Here is a 16,490-nt window from a genome sequence, read left to right on the forward strand (position 1 = left end):
GAAAACTGTATCGTTACTAAAATGTTCGCATATGTTTGACGGTTCAAATTCTCAAAAATCAGCCCCACCCTCGGAAAATTACTTCAAACGACACTGATTTAACCGTAAAATTATTCCTAGGGTACGGTTATTTTAGTACTATAATTGAGATTATTTAAAGATATCAAAAGGTTTCAAGGAACAGGTAACGCAAATGCGATTTATCTTTCCTTTGGTGCTGTTTTTCCTCCTCCCTCCATCTCCTGCCTTCTCTCTTGCTTTGTCTGTGAACTTATTCAAAAACTCCACATGTTTCTTTTTCTCAGCTGCTGCTGCCATTTTTGGTCGTTAATAAATTTTAATTTTAAGGACATATGCACGTGCATCTTGTTATATCAATCTTGCTCCAATTTTTAAATTAGCTGTTAACGGTATTTTCTTAGGGTAAATACTATGATACATTATAATCATTAAATTTTAATTTAATTGTTCAATTGATTTCAAATTAATGTCGTCCCGGGTCACATCTTTTTCATATTTTTGGGGGCTCCTTTTCCTCACCTTCCACCTCATGTGCATCAAATTTATGGTTTTACAAAGTATATTAGCAGGAATAATTATATTTAGCAACGCCTATTTAGTCAGCATGTCAAGTTTTATAACACTCGGACATAATTAACAAAAATTCCCGCACTGGAGTTCCTTGGATAAAAATCATATTAAAGTTGAGTTTTCTTTTCAGTTTCTATAAAAGTGAAAAAAACTAAACAATTCTAATCAATAAAGATTGTATTATAGTGCTATTATTTGATAAAGCATTAAAAGTTATTGCAAATCAAATATATTTGGTTATTTTTCCCTTTTATGAAACTCCGTTATAATCGATTTTGTTTACCTAATTGAGATGCTAATTTCAATGCACATAAAGTGTTTTTCTGTTTCAAACTAAAGTTCGTTACTTGTTGTTCAATTTCAACTTTTTCTGCTCAACTTTGATTTTTGTTACTGTTTTTTGTTATCCAATTTCATAATTTTGTTCCTTTCAGTTTATTTAAAGATTATTCAGAAACTTAGGGGGAGGGAGTAAAGGGGCAAACGTTGGGGTGGGTTTTGTAAAGGGTAAAGAGGCAAAATAGGGGGAGATGTTAACGCAATCGTTTTGCAATTTGAGAAAGTTAAGGTTTAGAAATCGAGTAGGCCGTACTCTCGGTTTGCAAGATCTCCGCATTACTCATTTGATAAATGCGAAAAATCTTGCAAAATTTCGATAGACGCAAAACAAAATTAAGGCGAACAAAAAAGCTATTTTTAAATGGATTATAATTAATTTTAAATTCGATAAAAAAAACAATGGATTATAATCGATTTTTTATTCTTTTTTGCTGTCTGAGTGCAACATGGGAATGGGAATCAATTATTCTAATAATATTTTAGACCACAATTTGATGATTGATTTTTTTACCTTTTTTAGATGCGGGAAGAAATTTAGCCATCAAAAATTGATAAAAAGGACAATAAACTCACGGAAAGCGGAAAAAACAATTGAAATGACTTTAATTAGTTTTCAATTTTGAATTTTTGTTGGGAAAACACATTATCTCAAAGCTCTTTAAATGGCAAGAACCTTTTATGAACTGCCATTTTATCATACAATTAGCCCCATTCGAGAAAACTGGATCATTAAAACATAGCCAAGAGACTGTTGGAAAAAATTCAAGGGACGCATGTAAACAGAAAAACTAACTTGTCTTTTGAAGTCTCAACTTCGAACTTCAAAACAAATCAGATGCCCTTGAAGCTGTTCGAATTTCTAGAAAATTTGGTCGTCGGCACTTTTTAAAATAAAAATAAACCAGTTTGAGAAAACTGTATTTAAAAAAACTATTTCTTGGGAAATCTGAATATTTATTGCCATTTTCGAAACCAGAAATTGAACACGTTTAACGTGAACAAACTTCAAAACATTTTCCTGAAAAAAAATTGAAGAAATCACCAAGACCCGTGTAAGAATCTTCACTACGTTCACTACTGATAATAATCTTGACGAAACATTTGTCACTAAAGTCCTCGTAGTCTCTGTAACCAGCACATTAGCTCTACAACCAAAATGCAAACTTAGCACCTTATTTTTAATCATTTGCCAACGTATCCCATCAAATTTTGACTCGAAAACTATTTCAAAATTATACGGATTCTTGCACAGTTTTACGGATTCCAGCAACAATGTCTACGCAATAATCATTTAACAAACATAGCCAATCGAAGATTGGAAAAGAATAATGGACGCAATTAATCATAAAAAAAACACTAAGTTTGTTGAAAAAATCTCAACTTTCGATTCTCAAGAAAAAAATAGATGCCTTCTAAACTCTTTGAATTTCTAGAACGATTTATGACAGGCGCTTTTTTGATAAAATTAACCCAACTTGAGAAAACTGGATCAACAGGTAAAGTTTTTATTCCGCTGGAAATCTAAATATTGAATTCCACTTTCGAAACTAGAAACCTTTTACGAATTTTTGCGCCATTTGCATCTCTTTGTGTTTACATTTAAAAACAAGCAATAATATTAGTTGTCCAAAACTTACACAATTATATGCACAGCGCAATAGCTGTTGAATACTTTTTCAAAACCTAGCAAAATCTTCAAAAAAATAGAGCGTCTCATCTGAACCAGTCTCAGCTGGTTCTTTTTTTATTATCCGCCTCCATATGACAGCAAGTGTGATATGACATAGAAAGCCAGAAAAAGAGAACGATGCTTGGTTTGAATTGAAAATAAAACTAGCCTCTACTTCGTGATTTGAGATCCATCGGGGCTCGCAGAACAAGTGTCTCTTGCACCACTGAGTCAAAATGTCAGTGGGCAGCTGATTGTCCCGCCAGGAGCGGGAATCGAACCCCCCACCACTGGCAGGCAGTGGACACATGCCTCTGTACTTGGAAGTCCATCTGTTCTCAATGTCGATCTCAGTGAAGCCCATCAACTCGTCTTTCATCACCTGAATAGACGAAGTAATACAATAGCTAGTTACAAATCGTACATTTTCGACTCCTTCTGTGGAATTTTTGACTCATAAGAACTAGTGCATATGGTTTTAATTTTAATAAGTACATATTTAATAATAAGACTTCTATATGCTTTATAGAAGAGAAATAATTTGTTTTCATAGGTCATTTTCCACGAGCCCTTTAATTTTATTTCTTCATTACAGCGTTTTTTCTTGAGCAAAGTACTTTTTTTGCAAGCTCAGGCTGACTATCAAGCGTCTAGAACTGTGACGTATGGTACCACAGCTACAACCAAAAAAGGTCAGGCTGTAGTAGACCTAAAACTAGAGGTTCAATGAGTGCTCATCCTCACACACTTTCATTACCGCGACAGGGGATCGAACACCTGATCTGACGTTCTCAAAGTTACCGACTTACCACAAGGCTGCCTCATTGGAATGCTAACCAATAATCATTTTTGCTTAGAAGTGAAAGCTTTTTTGGCAGTATAGATTAAAAAAGAGTCAAAGAAAATGTCTTAACCGCGCTTTATCGTAGAAAGCTCAATTCCTCTTTCACTGGTTATTAACTGATCTTCCGTCTCGATAAATGAAATATCAATGTGCAAAAAGTTGTGCTATTTCGCCGCTCACCTTGTTATGGTTCCACACTTCTAATGTGACTAAGTAATCCAACGGGAGTGTAACTTTGAACTCGAACGATATTCCGAACACCGGCTCCAGAGAATTGGTCACAAAATCATCACGTTTTCCAAACGTTTGACCACCGCTTGTTTGCACAAAAATATATGGATCTGAAAGACCAGTATTGAAATCTAGAGACACCAAATTATCAGCCTGTAAAACATACAGTCGGACTAGTAATTTCTTCTGCGTTGGCGTCGGCGCTCTCGAGAAAAACGAAAAATTTTGACGGTTTTGGAGTGTGTAGTACACCGCAATAGCCGCTTTCAAATCGCAAACTCGGTTTCCAAAATCGTCACTGAAGAAAGATTTGTTCGGTTTGACGAGAGGATAACTGTTTAAGAAGTCTGTGAACTGTTCGTGGAAGTCTTCGAGACTTGATTGGTAGAAAAATAATACAGCATCTGATTTGGCTTCTGTATTTTCAGTTCGTTTTTCCAAGCTGACTGAATTCAGCTTTCGGGCAGCGTAGAACAGCGACCAGAAATCTCCATTTTCAACAGTGTCGAGTAAATCGCCCTGCCCTGATGCATTTTGACGTCGGTAGAGTTTGACCTTGTTACCCTGGTTTGCTCTCGACTTCATAATGTACAAGCTACATGAAAAAAGATTACAGAATCAAAGGTTACGAAATTACAAGCATAGAGAAAAACCCGGCAAATTAATGGTCTCTTAGTAGCTTCAATATTCACCCATAAATAAAAAAAAGTTGGGCTATTTTTTTCATAAATTTTGAAATTTTATTTTAGGAAAAGATGGCAAATGAAAGTAGTGCAAAATGTCGAGTTCTTTGGAAACCAGAGACAATTTTACAAAAAAGACCAACCTATTTACTGATTCTTTTGAGCTGCGATTATGTTCCTGATCACCAGTGTCACCATGTTCATTATCTCCATTGCCCAATTGATCATCAAGAGTTTCCGTGCCAAATAAATCTCCTCTCAGCAAATCGGTGATTCCTGAGATAGTTGCGACAGCTACAATTTGCCCGGTTCCGGGAAAATAGTCTCCTTCAAATTTCTTCAGGGCCAAATCCACGACAGGCGAGTACTCTTTCTTGATCGGGAGAAGCATATCCAGACGATGGTTGTCTCTTGGAAAATTAGGGTGCTCTGCGATATTTTTGAGGACACCGGAATTTTCGAAGTACTTGAGAATCGTTGTTTCAATAATCAAACTTGACGATTCCATGCCTCCCAAGAATCGCATTAGTTCGACAAAACCACCCGAAAGGTTGTTAACGCCTCTCAAACCCCAGAAAATGATCTCGAAAGTAGTGAGTTTCGTGACCGGAGCTATTGGGTACGGGATTGTGAAATACGTAACAGTTCGGTCAAAAGTAGGGATCAATTTAGCAGCTTGTAAATTTGGTTCAATGAGCTCACATGAGCAGAGGAGACGACTTTTGGCGGTCGACAGAAAAGTTCGCAACTCGATCCACTTCAAATGTGAGCGTCGATCTGAAGAGTATTTCAACAGATTTGGGGTAATAGTCACGTGACCCACAGCTGTTTCTGAAGATCCCGACTGATTTCTGACTTCGATGAAAACTGATGGTATAATTAAAGAGGATTGTTCTTGGTTCAATGTTAGATCGTAGCAGCAAATGTCTTTGATGATTAAGACTTCGTCAAATAGTGGGCTAATTGAGCGATCGACACTATGGGACTTCCTGGACATCGATTGTGCAATTACATTGGCAAATGTTCTGGTTGCCTGTGCAGCATTGAGATCCTAAAAACGTAGCCATCAGATAATTGGAAATCTTTAAAACAAAAAATGGAAAAATGTAAATTCTTGTTTGATCGAAAAAGTGAATGACTCCTAGTTTCAAAAAAGGACTTTAAGTTTCTGAACTCCGAGCCAAATAAAAAATTACGTATTGATCCAGTTATCTCTAAATAGATTAACTTTAAGATAAGAGCGCCAGCCATCAAAATTGTTGAATTTTCAAACTGCTGGTACCGAAAAATTTTTGGAAACAGTAAACATAGCCCAGAGTTGGAAAAGAATATATGAGCGCAATGAAATTCGAAAGTTTGAACAAATTTCACCTTTCGAATTTTTAAAATAAAATATAGATGGCCTTAAGGCTTTTTTAAATTCACCAACAGTTTTTGATTGCCACTTTTTTCTTAAAATGAACCCAATTTGAGAAAACTAGATTATTCGGTAAAACTTTTCATCCGCTAAGAAATCTGATAATTGAACTCCGCTTTCAAAATTAGAAGTTGACCATGTTTTTGTAACTTGTTCATGTTCACTGCTTGATAGTGGAATTTGCTTTCCTTTTAACAAAAGAAGGGAATTGGCCTTTAAAAAATAAACTCAAATAAAAAAACCTCAAACCTGAAAAAAAGACAAAAAATCATTCCGACCTATTTAACTTTCTCAACTACGTTCGTCGACTCCTAAAACTGAAAAACAATAATTTTGAAGCAAAAACAAATATCAAGTTAAAATACTTTAGTCGTACAAATAATCACAAACTTTTAGCTTGCCTGAAGTCATTTTGGAACAATTTTTCTAGTGCGAGATAATTCGACCTATCAATCCACGGTCTAATTTTAAACAAGTTTATTTAATCACTCTTATTCAATTTATGAAAGATTTAAGTTGAAGTATCTAATTGTCATGACATTGTTTACAACTTATCTATTATATAACAAGATGAATTAAGTCTTGTACAGATCTCTTTATTCCTTAAGAAATCACAGCCTCAAGTAAATAAACTGCGTTACGTTTTCGTCAACATGGATTACACATTGAAAAAGGTGCATAAAATAAACTAGAGCATACTCAAAGTACCGATTTTTAAACCGACATAACTTTACAAAAAATGAAAGTAAAATATTTTGATCGCCGAAGTTTGACTGATTTGCAAACCAGCCCAAGCATTAGAAATCCTCTCTAATTAAACAACGGAGCGAAAATACTTTATAATTTGAAAATCTCTCGAGAACTAAAAAAATGAAATATATCATGTTTGAGATCTCTAAATTTCAAGAATTTTGTGTCTTCGACATTTTTTTCATAAAACTAGCTCAATAAGATAAAACTGGATCAGCTAGTTTTTTTTCACTCAGCTGGGAAATCTAATTATTCAAATCCACTTTTGAATGTTGAAGTCGCACAACATCTTCTTTGAAGTGAAAGCGTTATCGTTCTCCTTTCTGCAGAAGAATTTTAAAAGTCATAGATCATAAAGATTAGAGCTGGCGTAATCACATCATAGATATTCTCCCTCAGAAAACGGAAAACCTGGATCAAATCAATAGACAACACATTTATTCCACTGATAAATCTGAAAATTGAAATCAGCTTTCAAAATAAAAATTCGATTGCGTTTTTTACAACCTTTACGATTTTGGTGATCAATGGAGAAGTTTGCCTTCCTTCTAACAAATAATCTAACCTTAAAATGAGATTCTCTGGGTTGGACGCGGAGCGGATTCGCTTCACAAACACAGATGGAGTGCCCTGGTAGTTTAGTCCCTCCTTTAATATGGACTCGTTCGCAGGTGAGGCAACATTTAGGTTCAAAAAAACTTAGATAAGAGTCTAGTTTTTGAGAACTAGGCTTCCATGTAGCTCTAATAAAAACAGGTTAGCCGCAGTTTTCTTTGAAATTCACTGATTTCCTGTGTGAATTATTTCGCTGAATTTGCTATAATTAAAAATTTAAGCCTTAAAAGTTTAATTCTAACAAAAATTACTTACTTCGCCTTGATATATGTACGCATGCAGTTCAAACCGTTTTTCAGCTAACTTTGCATTGATAAAATGATACAGTTGCGAGCAGACTTCGATGTTTCCGCCGCCATCTTCCAAAGAAGCACTCAACTTGAGACTGTCGAAACTCTTTCCCACAAATTCAACCGAGTTCAGTTTTCGAAACCAAATTCGCCGTCTAAAGATTTCACTTCCATCCGAGAACGGGAAATAATCGTCCCAATAATTGTTTGAATACTCGAAAAAAGCAGATTCTTCTTCTATCTTTTCTAATTTTTCTACGTTTTCTTTGTCGTCAAGGACTAAAACGCGAACCAGCTTTTGCCTTCTAAGACGGTGGCTTTCATTTTCAACTGGATTCCAATCTGTGACTTCAAAACTCGTGACATCTCCTGAAAACGAACTGTACTGCCAGCCTTCTTCGTCAATTTCCGAACCAATTCGTCTCGGTTCTATTTCAGGTTTCCAGGTTCCAGCCCACTTCCAGCCCTTCGGAGGGTAAAAGGATCCCTTTTTGTCATCTTTAGCCACCAAATCAGAGCCCCAAAAATGAGGTTCATTTCGCAGCCACTTGTTATCACCTACTTTCCTTCTTTCATGCTTAAACATAACTGCCTGACTCTTATCTTGTTTTGGAAAAGTATCCAACTTTTGGTCTGTTGATATGGGACTAGTAAGGTTGGTGAGCAGTTGCCATTGGTCGGACTTGGAGATTTCATATTTTTGAGAACCTCTGCAAATGCGACTGAGCATCTCAATGGAAGGGTAGGTGACTCCGTTCAAGTCATGGAACTGAGGTTCACCTGAAATCAAAACAGATACATTGGCACAAACATCTTTAAAAGCTACACAAAAAGTTAAATTATCTCCTCAAATCAAGTAATGATTGTAAAGCCTAGTCATAATATTATTGGCTCTTTTTCCAGTCCCCCCTTTAAATTTCAATACTGAAAAGTCTATTTAACGTTGTCATAATGCAATGAAATTTGGCGTGGTGAATTAATCGACAACTGTAAACAGATTTGTTCTTCATACCTTACAGCGTAACATCACGCATTTAGCCGTAATAACACGTACAACAAACATAAAACTCGGTATTCTGAAAGGGGGGTGGGAAACTGGAAAAGAGCCTTTTTATTCTCTAGTTTCTATGTTTGTGATCATTTCGCAATAAATCCTCCTAAATTACATTTGATTATGAATCTAATTTAAGACCAACCTTTTTGCCAGCTGAGAAGAGTTTTCTCCTCGTATTCATGCATAACTGCGCATGAATGGATCGGAAGTTTCTGATCCAAATCATTTGCAGGACAACCTCCTTCTGATTTGTTGTAAACCCATGCCTGAAGTCAACAAGGATTTGAGTCAAAATTGAACAGCGGCCATTTTGTGGTTGTTTATGAACGATTTCAAACAGGCATGAAAGTTATAAGCAAAACTTAAGTGAAATTTTTTCCCCCTGCTCAAAACAATGATGACGGAAGGGTTTATGAATTCAAATTCATAAACTATTCTTTGAGTGTACTCTGACAGCACCCAATTACAGCGTTCGTAATTAAAAATTTTGCAAAGTTTTTATTCACGTTTTTTGAACAAATTTTGAAGAACCATAAAATTTTGTGAAGTTTTATATAAGTTCTTTGAAAAATTTAAAATGAACTAAGAAACGTCACATCTGGGAAACTGAAAGCAATTGAGCAGTCGCTTTTGGACGCAAGATTTGCAACTCCTGAGACAACGTTGGGAAGTTCAAATTTTGATAAACTTCACCTTAAGTTTTCTAATCTCGAAAGCAACCAATATTTGAGCAGTCTTTTTAGATGGCAAAATTCGCAAAATTCGCAAAGTAGACAACTTAGGGTTGGGAATTTCAATTTAACGAATTATTTTGTAATTTGAGATTTCTGAAAACTTCCAAAAAAATCACACAAATTGTCGTATCTCTTAAACAAAAATGATATGGGCATTCTTAAATGAAGGCCGAATTTGCAATCCCTGAGATTACTCTGACAGCCCCACAACTACAGGTTAGGAATTTCAAACTTTGAAAAAAAAAAATAATTTTAATAAAAAACGTAATAAATGGAAAACTGCAAAATTTTGAGCAGTCCTATTTGGAGGCAAAATTTGCAACTCTAGAGAGTACCCTGCCAGAGCCTCACTACAGAGATAAAAATTTCAAGTATTGGGAAGTTTTTTATAATTGAGTTTTCTGAAAAATTTTGAAAAAAAAAATCCAAAAAAACGTCATATCTCAAAAATTCCAAAAAATTTAGCAGTCATATTGGGAGGCAAAAACTCGCAACACCTCAGAGTACCCTGGCAGAGCCTCACTCTACAGATAATAATTTCAATTTTTGGGAATTTTTTTATAATTAAGTTTTCTGAAAAAATTTAGAAAAAATCCTAAAAAAACGTTATATCTCTAAAAGTTCATGAATTTGAGCAGCGATATTCAAACACAAGGTTCGCAACCCCCTGAGAGTACCCTCAAAGATTCCAATTTCAGGATTGAGATCTTTAAACTTTTGGAATTTTTTAACATGTAAGTTTTTTTTCAAATTTCGGATAAAATCATAGAAAACGTCATATCTTGAAAACTACAAGGATTTGAGCAGTCATTTTTGGCGGCGAAATTCACAATTTCTGACAGTACCCCGACAGAGCCTCACTACAGAGAGGGTAATTTCGAGTTTTGTGATATTTTTTATATCTAAGTTTTCAGAAAAATTTTGAAAAAAAATCCAAAATAAATCATATCTCAAAATCTACAAGGATTAGAGCAGCCATAATCAGAGGCAAGATACGCAACCCCTGAGAGTACCCTCACAATATCCAACAACAGGATTGAGATTTCGTTTTGGAATTTTTCAAAATCTAAGTTTTTGAAAAATTTTTAAAAAAATCAGGAAAACCATCATATCTCGAAAACTACAAGGATTTTAGAAGTGAGAATTGGAGGCAAGATTCGCAACCCCTGAGAGTATCCTGACAGCACCTTGACAACTACTGGGTGAGAATTTCAAACATTGAGAAACTTTTAAAATTAAATTTTCTAGAAGTTTTGAAAAATCTCGAAAATTGCCTATCTCGTAAACTAAAAGGATTTGGCTTTTCATATATGGAGGCCAGAATCGCAAAACCTGGAAAAACTCAGACAATATCTTACTATTGGGTTGCTAATTTCAAACTTGATAAAATGAACACCGAATTTAAACTGGAAAATCGATAAAAAACCTTAAAAATTGCAACATAGGGTATAGCTTAAACGTGAAAAAATTCTTTTGTTAAACATGCAAGAATAATATGTTGAAAAAGCTTAAACATGGCAAAATAGTGAAGCCCGCAATTAAATATATAATAGATTTAAACTGGAAAATCGAAAAAAACCTTAAAAATTGCAACATAGGGTATAGCTTAAACGTGAAAAAATTCTTTTGTTAAACATGCAAAAATAATACGTTGAAAAAGCTTAAGCATGGCGAGATAGTGAAGCCCGCAATTAAATATATAATAGATAGATACATAATAGATGAAAGTTAAAAAATTAGGCGACGGGTAGACAGAAATAATCAAATTAATTAAAAAAGCAGGTATACAGACAGACAGACAGACAGACAGACAGACAGACAGACAGACAGACAGACAGACTTAATTTGGCCTCGAAAAAAAATACTGAAAAATTAATGACCTTGCAAAAAACTAATTGAAAAATTTTCTTAAGGATTGCAATATATGCTATAGCTTAAACATGAAAAAATTCTTTCGTTAAACATGCAAAATTATTATGCTTAAACATGGGAGATAGCTGTCACTCGCATTTAAATATTGTATAGATATAGATAGATATAGATATAGATATTCGCTTTTTAAAGGCGACCCCTATTTTATTCATCATTATGCTTGTTTCAGAGCTCTCCCAAAAACTAAGGAAGATAACTTTTTTGCGCCTCTGTCAATTTTAGATAATAGTCATGTCAATGAGCTTTCACTTCAATACAAACTTGCGCTTGCTACCTCTAATCTCAGAATAAATGTACGTTGGCTTCAAGGAAGTAATCGAAAACGAATAGTCTTTGAGGTTTCAAGACGCTCCTCCGATTCTGGCAATTGGCGCTTTTGCGGAGCAGTTATTTACTTGCCTGATAAGTGATCTGGGCGGCTATTTGTCCTCCCATTCTTCCAATCAAGTCTTTAGACACAAACTTCATTTTGGCAGTTGTAGACTTGTTATACTGACTACCCGCGAAAAACGCATTGAACATCAGATTCTGAGTTGGAATTCGAAGAAACGCAAAAATAGCGCCTGAAGTTGCCTTGCAGGAGAAACTGACAATGATAGGCGGCAATGTGGACAAGACGGGACTTCTGATCGACCTGAAAATAGAAGCATATGTACAGTCAGACCATATTTTATTTCAAGTGTGGGATCTTTAGTCATTTTACTATTATTAAGTATCATCACACTGGAACCCCGACACACCTCCCCCTCGTGGGTTCGACGCCTGACCACACAAAGGGTCCTCCCTTGTTTGGAAATCCGTATCTACCTCTCCTCTAGAAAATCCTCAATCCGCCACTTGCTAATAGAAATCAACATTATGAAAATGTTACCTCAAGTTATGCAGTAGAGTTTCAATGTCTATCAAAAGGTCATGCTGATTTTCTTTTGGTAGTGTTTGTAAAATGGATGCCACTGTTGCGAGCAGAAGATCCAGTTTATCCAACAAGTATTCCGAATCGGAGAAATCCATGCTTTCCAGTTGAGCTCGCGTCACATTTACTTTAATAACGAGGGAATTCAAAATTTTGACCAGTCTTGGTAACATGTGTTTGCTAGCATCTTGTACCTATAAGCATATTTCAATTTTGTTTTGTTATTCTAAATTTAATATAATAACTCGATAGCTTTAAAAAACAGCGATTTTTAAATCCCAAATGTTTTTTAGGACTGGGTTATGCTCCCGAATTTGTTGGAACGAGTAGTATCAAACAGGGTCTAATCTAGGATTTTCTGGAGGATTGGGGGGGGGCAGATTTTCAAAAAATTTTGTCGATCTTTTTTCCATTTTCCGAGCTCTCCCAAAGCAGTAAAAAGACCCTGTTTTGGCCAAAACGTTTTAAAAAATAGACCAAAATAGCGTTTTTAGGCACTTTTTTGGAAACATTTTAACCAAAAATTGCGTTTTTTTTTTGGCGCCCCTCCTAAAAATTAGTATATATTGGCACCCAAGGCGCCTTTAGAAAATTTTTTGTGCCGGTCAGTCAAAAGTGGGTGTTCCAAAATAGTACAAAGGGGGGACCCTTTGGGTCAAATCCCTGAGGAAGGGAAGCCTCTGCCCCTCGCACAAGCCCCCCCCCCCCCAAATCCGCCCCTGGTATCAAAACACAGGCAACAAAATAGGAAAAGTGTAAATGAACTCCAGAAAACCGACAAAATTGACAAATTGGTTTATGAAAAAATTCAACTGTTAAATTAAAAAAAAAAACAAAAACATGGCCTTAAAGATTTTAGATTTTCAAAAACAAATTATTACCGACTCTTCTTTAATGAAAATAAGCCGAATTTGAGATAAATGGATCATTAAGTCGAATTCACAAAACTAAAGTCAATTTGTATTCTTGAATCGCCATGCACGTTTTTTGTCATATTTCTACTTTTGCTGTTCGATAATGGATTCTGCCTTCCTTTTATATTAACATAGAGATTGAACTGAACTTAGAAAAAAATGAGAAATCAAACCATTAAAAAGTTAAGCGTGAACAAATTTTAAGACTTTTTCCAAAAAGTGAAATAAAAAAATCCACTCGACCTATATAACTGTTCACGAGTTTCATTGACTTAACCCAGTAAAAAAAGTTATAAGAAACTTTTATGAACAGGCTGATTAAAATGAACGCGAGTTTTCAGATTCCGCAGAAAAAAAATCACCTTGAGATTCTTTGAGTTTCGAGAATTCATTATTTTTGAAACTTTTTCAACAAACTAAACCAATTATAGAAAATTAGGTCAAAATTGTTTCTCGAAACTAAACAACGTTCACGTTCTTTTTTGCATTTTTGGACTTTTTATGGAAAAACAAATTTGCCCTTTTTTAGAAAAAGAATTTGAGTTGAGCATGGAAAAAAAAACTCCAAACGAAAAAAAACATCGATGTTGAGTGTGGACACTGTTCAAAACTTTTTTATGACAAAAAGTAAAAAACACGCGACCTTAATCATTATCTTCAAATTGCTCTTTTTTACTTTAAAAACAATAACCAGGACGGTACTGAGTTTATAAAAACATGTGCAATAAAAACAAAAATGAATAAAAAATTGTAAATACAAAGGTGAATAGTTTTCACTCAAATTAGTGCTTTGTGTGCGAAGATATAAAAGGGTCTTATGCACTAAACGGTCCAAAATCAGTATTTCTTCAACTTTCTTGAGTTCAAATTAATAAGGTTGATCGCAATTTATACACTCAAATTCAAAAACACGGTCCTGCTCCTGCATTTCAATTGAATTTTTCTCGTCAAAAAAACTTATTATGTGACTTGAAAATAATTTTATTGTTAGTAAAAGTTTAACATTTCGGTACTTTCGGCTTAAAATTTTTTCTGCTGGAAGTTTTGATTGAATTACCTAATCATGTTGTTTCAATTGGATTAGCTAATATTAGCCAATCAGATTTGACTGTATAAATTTTGGCTCAAGATATAAAAATATTGATTTTGGGCCGTTTTGTGCATAAGACCCTTATCAAAAACTGAACAAAACTTAGAACATCAGTAATGGCTTTAATTAAGTAAATAATCTTCGCCAAAAACAAAGTTTTAACAACTCAAAAATTTTCAATAAAAAACTTTTTTTCGGGTCTTATGCGTTAAACGGCCCAAAATTAGGAAAATAGTCAGAAACTTTATTTAAATTGAAATCACGTAATCAACATACAATTACTTAAGTCATTACATATTATACGAGCCAATCAGGATTAATCTCAGTATCAATCGAAATGGCTGACCTAGCTGCTCGAATTTGATTGGCTAATATTAGCCAATCAGGATCAGTTTCAGTTTTAGTTTTCATTTTGCTTCAATTTTGATTTTTGGGCCGTTTAATGCATAAGACCCCGCTTTTCTTAAAAAGATTTATTTCAGATGAAGGTTTAATGCAAATTCTGTATATCAAATATTAATGGCGAGTGTTAAGTCATTTAAAACGAGTTTTTGTAAGAATTTTTCTTTTTTGAGTTTCACAAAAAACTTGTATTATCGTAATGCTCTTTTAAATTTCAAAAACTTTACATGAGACGGGTCTGATTTTGTGAGGGAAGAAAGGCGGACGCTACTTCTCATGGATTTGACCCAATGACGAGCCAGAGGGTCCCACTTTTGGAACTATTTTACGACCTCCAGTTTTGGTCGGCAGCTTTTGGTTGGAAAGTTTGTCTAATGGCGCATATGGCGCCAATACAAATTAATTCTGAGGAGGGAGCATTTGGTAAACATTTTTCAAAATGTGCCTAAAAACGCGTCTTTCTGGCTTTTTTTTCTCGAAAATTTGCCTGTGGCGCAAAAAATGCGCCCAAAAAGGTCATTCTAGTGCTTGAGAGAGCTCGAAAAAACAGTTTGGTCAACCAAGAAAAAGACAAAATTTTGATTTTTTTTTTAAAAAATCCGACCCCAAAATATATATACTAATGATCAAATGTCATGAAACCCTAGGACCAGATTCGGAAAACAAAATGGAATTATTTATGAAGAACTGAAATTACTTGTGCAGGTTAAAAAAACAAGCTCTCCTTGCTTGCAATTGTATATTTTACCCGATTGGCGACAATGTTTGCTTTGAGTTTGTTGAGACTGTTGACTGTGGTCTCTGCCATGCTCTGGATTATATTGGACACTACCAGGCTCTCAACTTCATTCTCCAGAGAAGTCTCCAAAATGAGAACTGGCCAGTTAGACTTCAAATCACAATATCTATAGCTACTTCCTCTCCTAAAGTACAACGCTCTTCTAATATAAACTTAATTTAAACTTAAATTTGATGTCTCAAAATAGTACCAAAAGGGAGGGGTCACCTTGGGTGGCATGGGAGTCGGATTCCTGAAAGGAAGGGGCGACCCCACTCCTAAATCTGCTACTGCTTCTAAACAACCAAAAGACTGTTGGAAAACAGTCAATGAACTCCAGGAAGCCGAAAAAAAAACATTAAGTTTTTCTGATATTTTTTATTTTGACTTCAAAGAAAAAAATTCATCATTTTAAAACTATATATCACTTTCATGTCATTTTCAAAAACCTTTAAAATTTGAAGAAACAAAAACCCGAAAACAAGAACATAAAAAGTATTTAAAATGTGGACAAAATGTAAAAACGTAAAAAAGTAAAAAACGTGACAAAATTTTAAAGTGTAAAACGTATTTAACATGCATGCTAGCCGAAAAAAGGTCAATTTTACAATCATAGAACACTTGCTACCCAAAATTAACAACTGAAACAATTGGGACCCAAAATTATTTTTAAGAAGTGACCTTGCAAACAAAAGCGGAAAAAGACAAAAAGACAAAACAAATGTGAGTCAGGATAGCAAACTTCGAAAAATGAGTATTCGTAGACAACAAGATTTGGCTCTTTTCCACTCCCCCCAATTCAATGTTTCCGCTTTATTATTACTATTACGTTTTTCTGACTGAATGTGTGATGTTATGATGGAAAGTATGAAGGACACATGTGTTCACAATTTTTACTTTTTTCACCATCCCAAGTTTCACCGTAGTACGACAATGTTCAAATACATTTTTAAAAATGAAATTGAAAAGTGGGGGGAGTAGAAAAGAGCCGGAAAAGATTTAAAAAAAACACATTTGGTCACAGTAAACCTTTTTTCTTTTTTCTCAATTTTCAATTTCAGCATAGAAAACCTAAACGAGTTCAAACTTTGAATTCATTAGTAACTTTAAATTGAAAGTTACATGCTGAGGCGAAATTGAGATAACTTGCGATCTTTGACAATGCGTTAAGAAAACCATAAAAAAAATTTAAAATTATTTTTCTGAGATCACAGAGAATTTGACAGAAATTTGAGAAGGACAAA

The 16,490-nt window shown here is 34.6% G+C and overlaps 1 protein-coding gene across 1 annotated transcript in view; it reads right to left on the reverse strand.

Annotated features, from left to right (window-relative positions):
• LOC134854852 (dysferlin-like) overlaps positions 1 to 16,490 on the reverse strand; it is a 76,787-nt gene that overhangs the window by 277 nt on the left and 60,020 nt on the right. Inside the window, exons 6-13 of the mRNA XM_063871211.1 lie at positions 15,217 to 15,391; positions 12,021 to 12,256; positions 11,549 to 11,783; positions 8,626 to 8,749; positions 7,395 to 8,209; positions 4,501 to 5,408; positions 3,624 to 4,269; positions 2,769 to 2,981 (exon numbers count right to left, since the gene is read on the reverse strand). Of these exons, the coding sequence (XP_063727281.1) occupies positions 2,769 to 2,981; positions 3,624 to 4,269; positions 4,501 to 5,408; positions 7,395 to 8,209; positions 8,626 to 8,749; positions 11,549 to 11,783; positions 12,021 to 12,256; positions 15,217 to 15,391 (3,352 nt within the window). The remainder of the gene's footprint in view (positions 1 to 2,768; positions 2,982 to 3,623; positions 4,270 to 4,500; positions 5,409 to 7,394; positions 8,210 to 8,625; positions 8,750 to 11,548; positions 11,784 to 12,020; positions 12,257 to 15,216; positions 15,392 to 16,490) is intronic.

The sequence above is a fragment of the Symsagittifera roscoffensis genome, chromosome 9, assembly GCF_963678635.1.
Source record: "Symsagittifera roscoffensis chromosome 9, txSymRosc1.1, whole genome shotgun sequence".
In the NCBI taxonomy this organism is placed as follows: Eukaryota; Metazoa; Xenacoelomorpha; order Acoela; family Convolutidae; genus Symsagittifera; species Symsagittifera roscoffensis.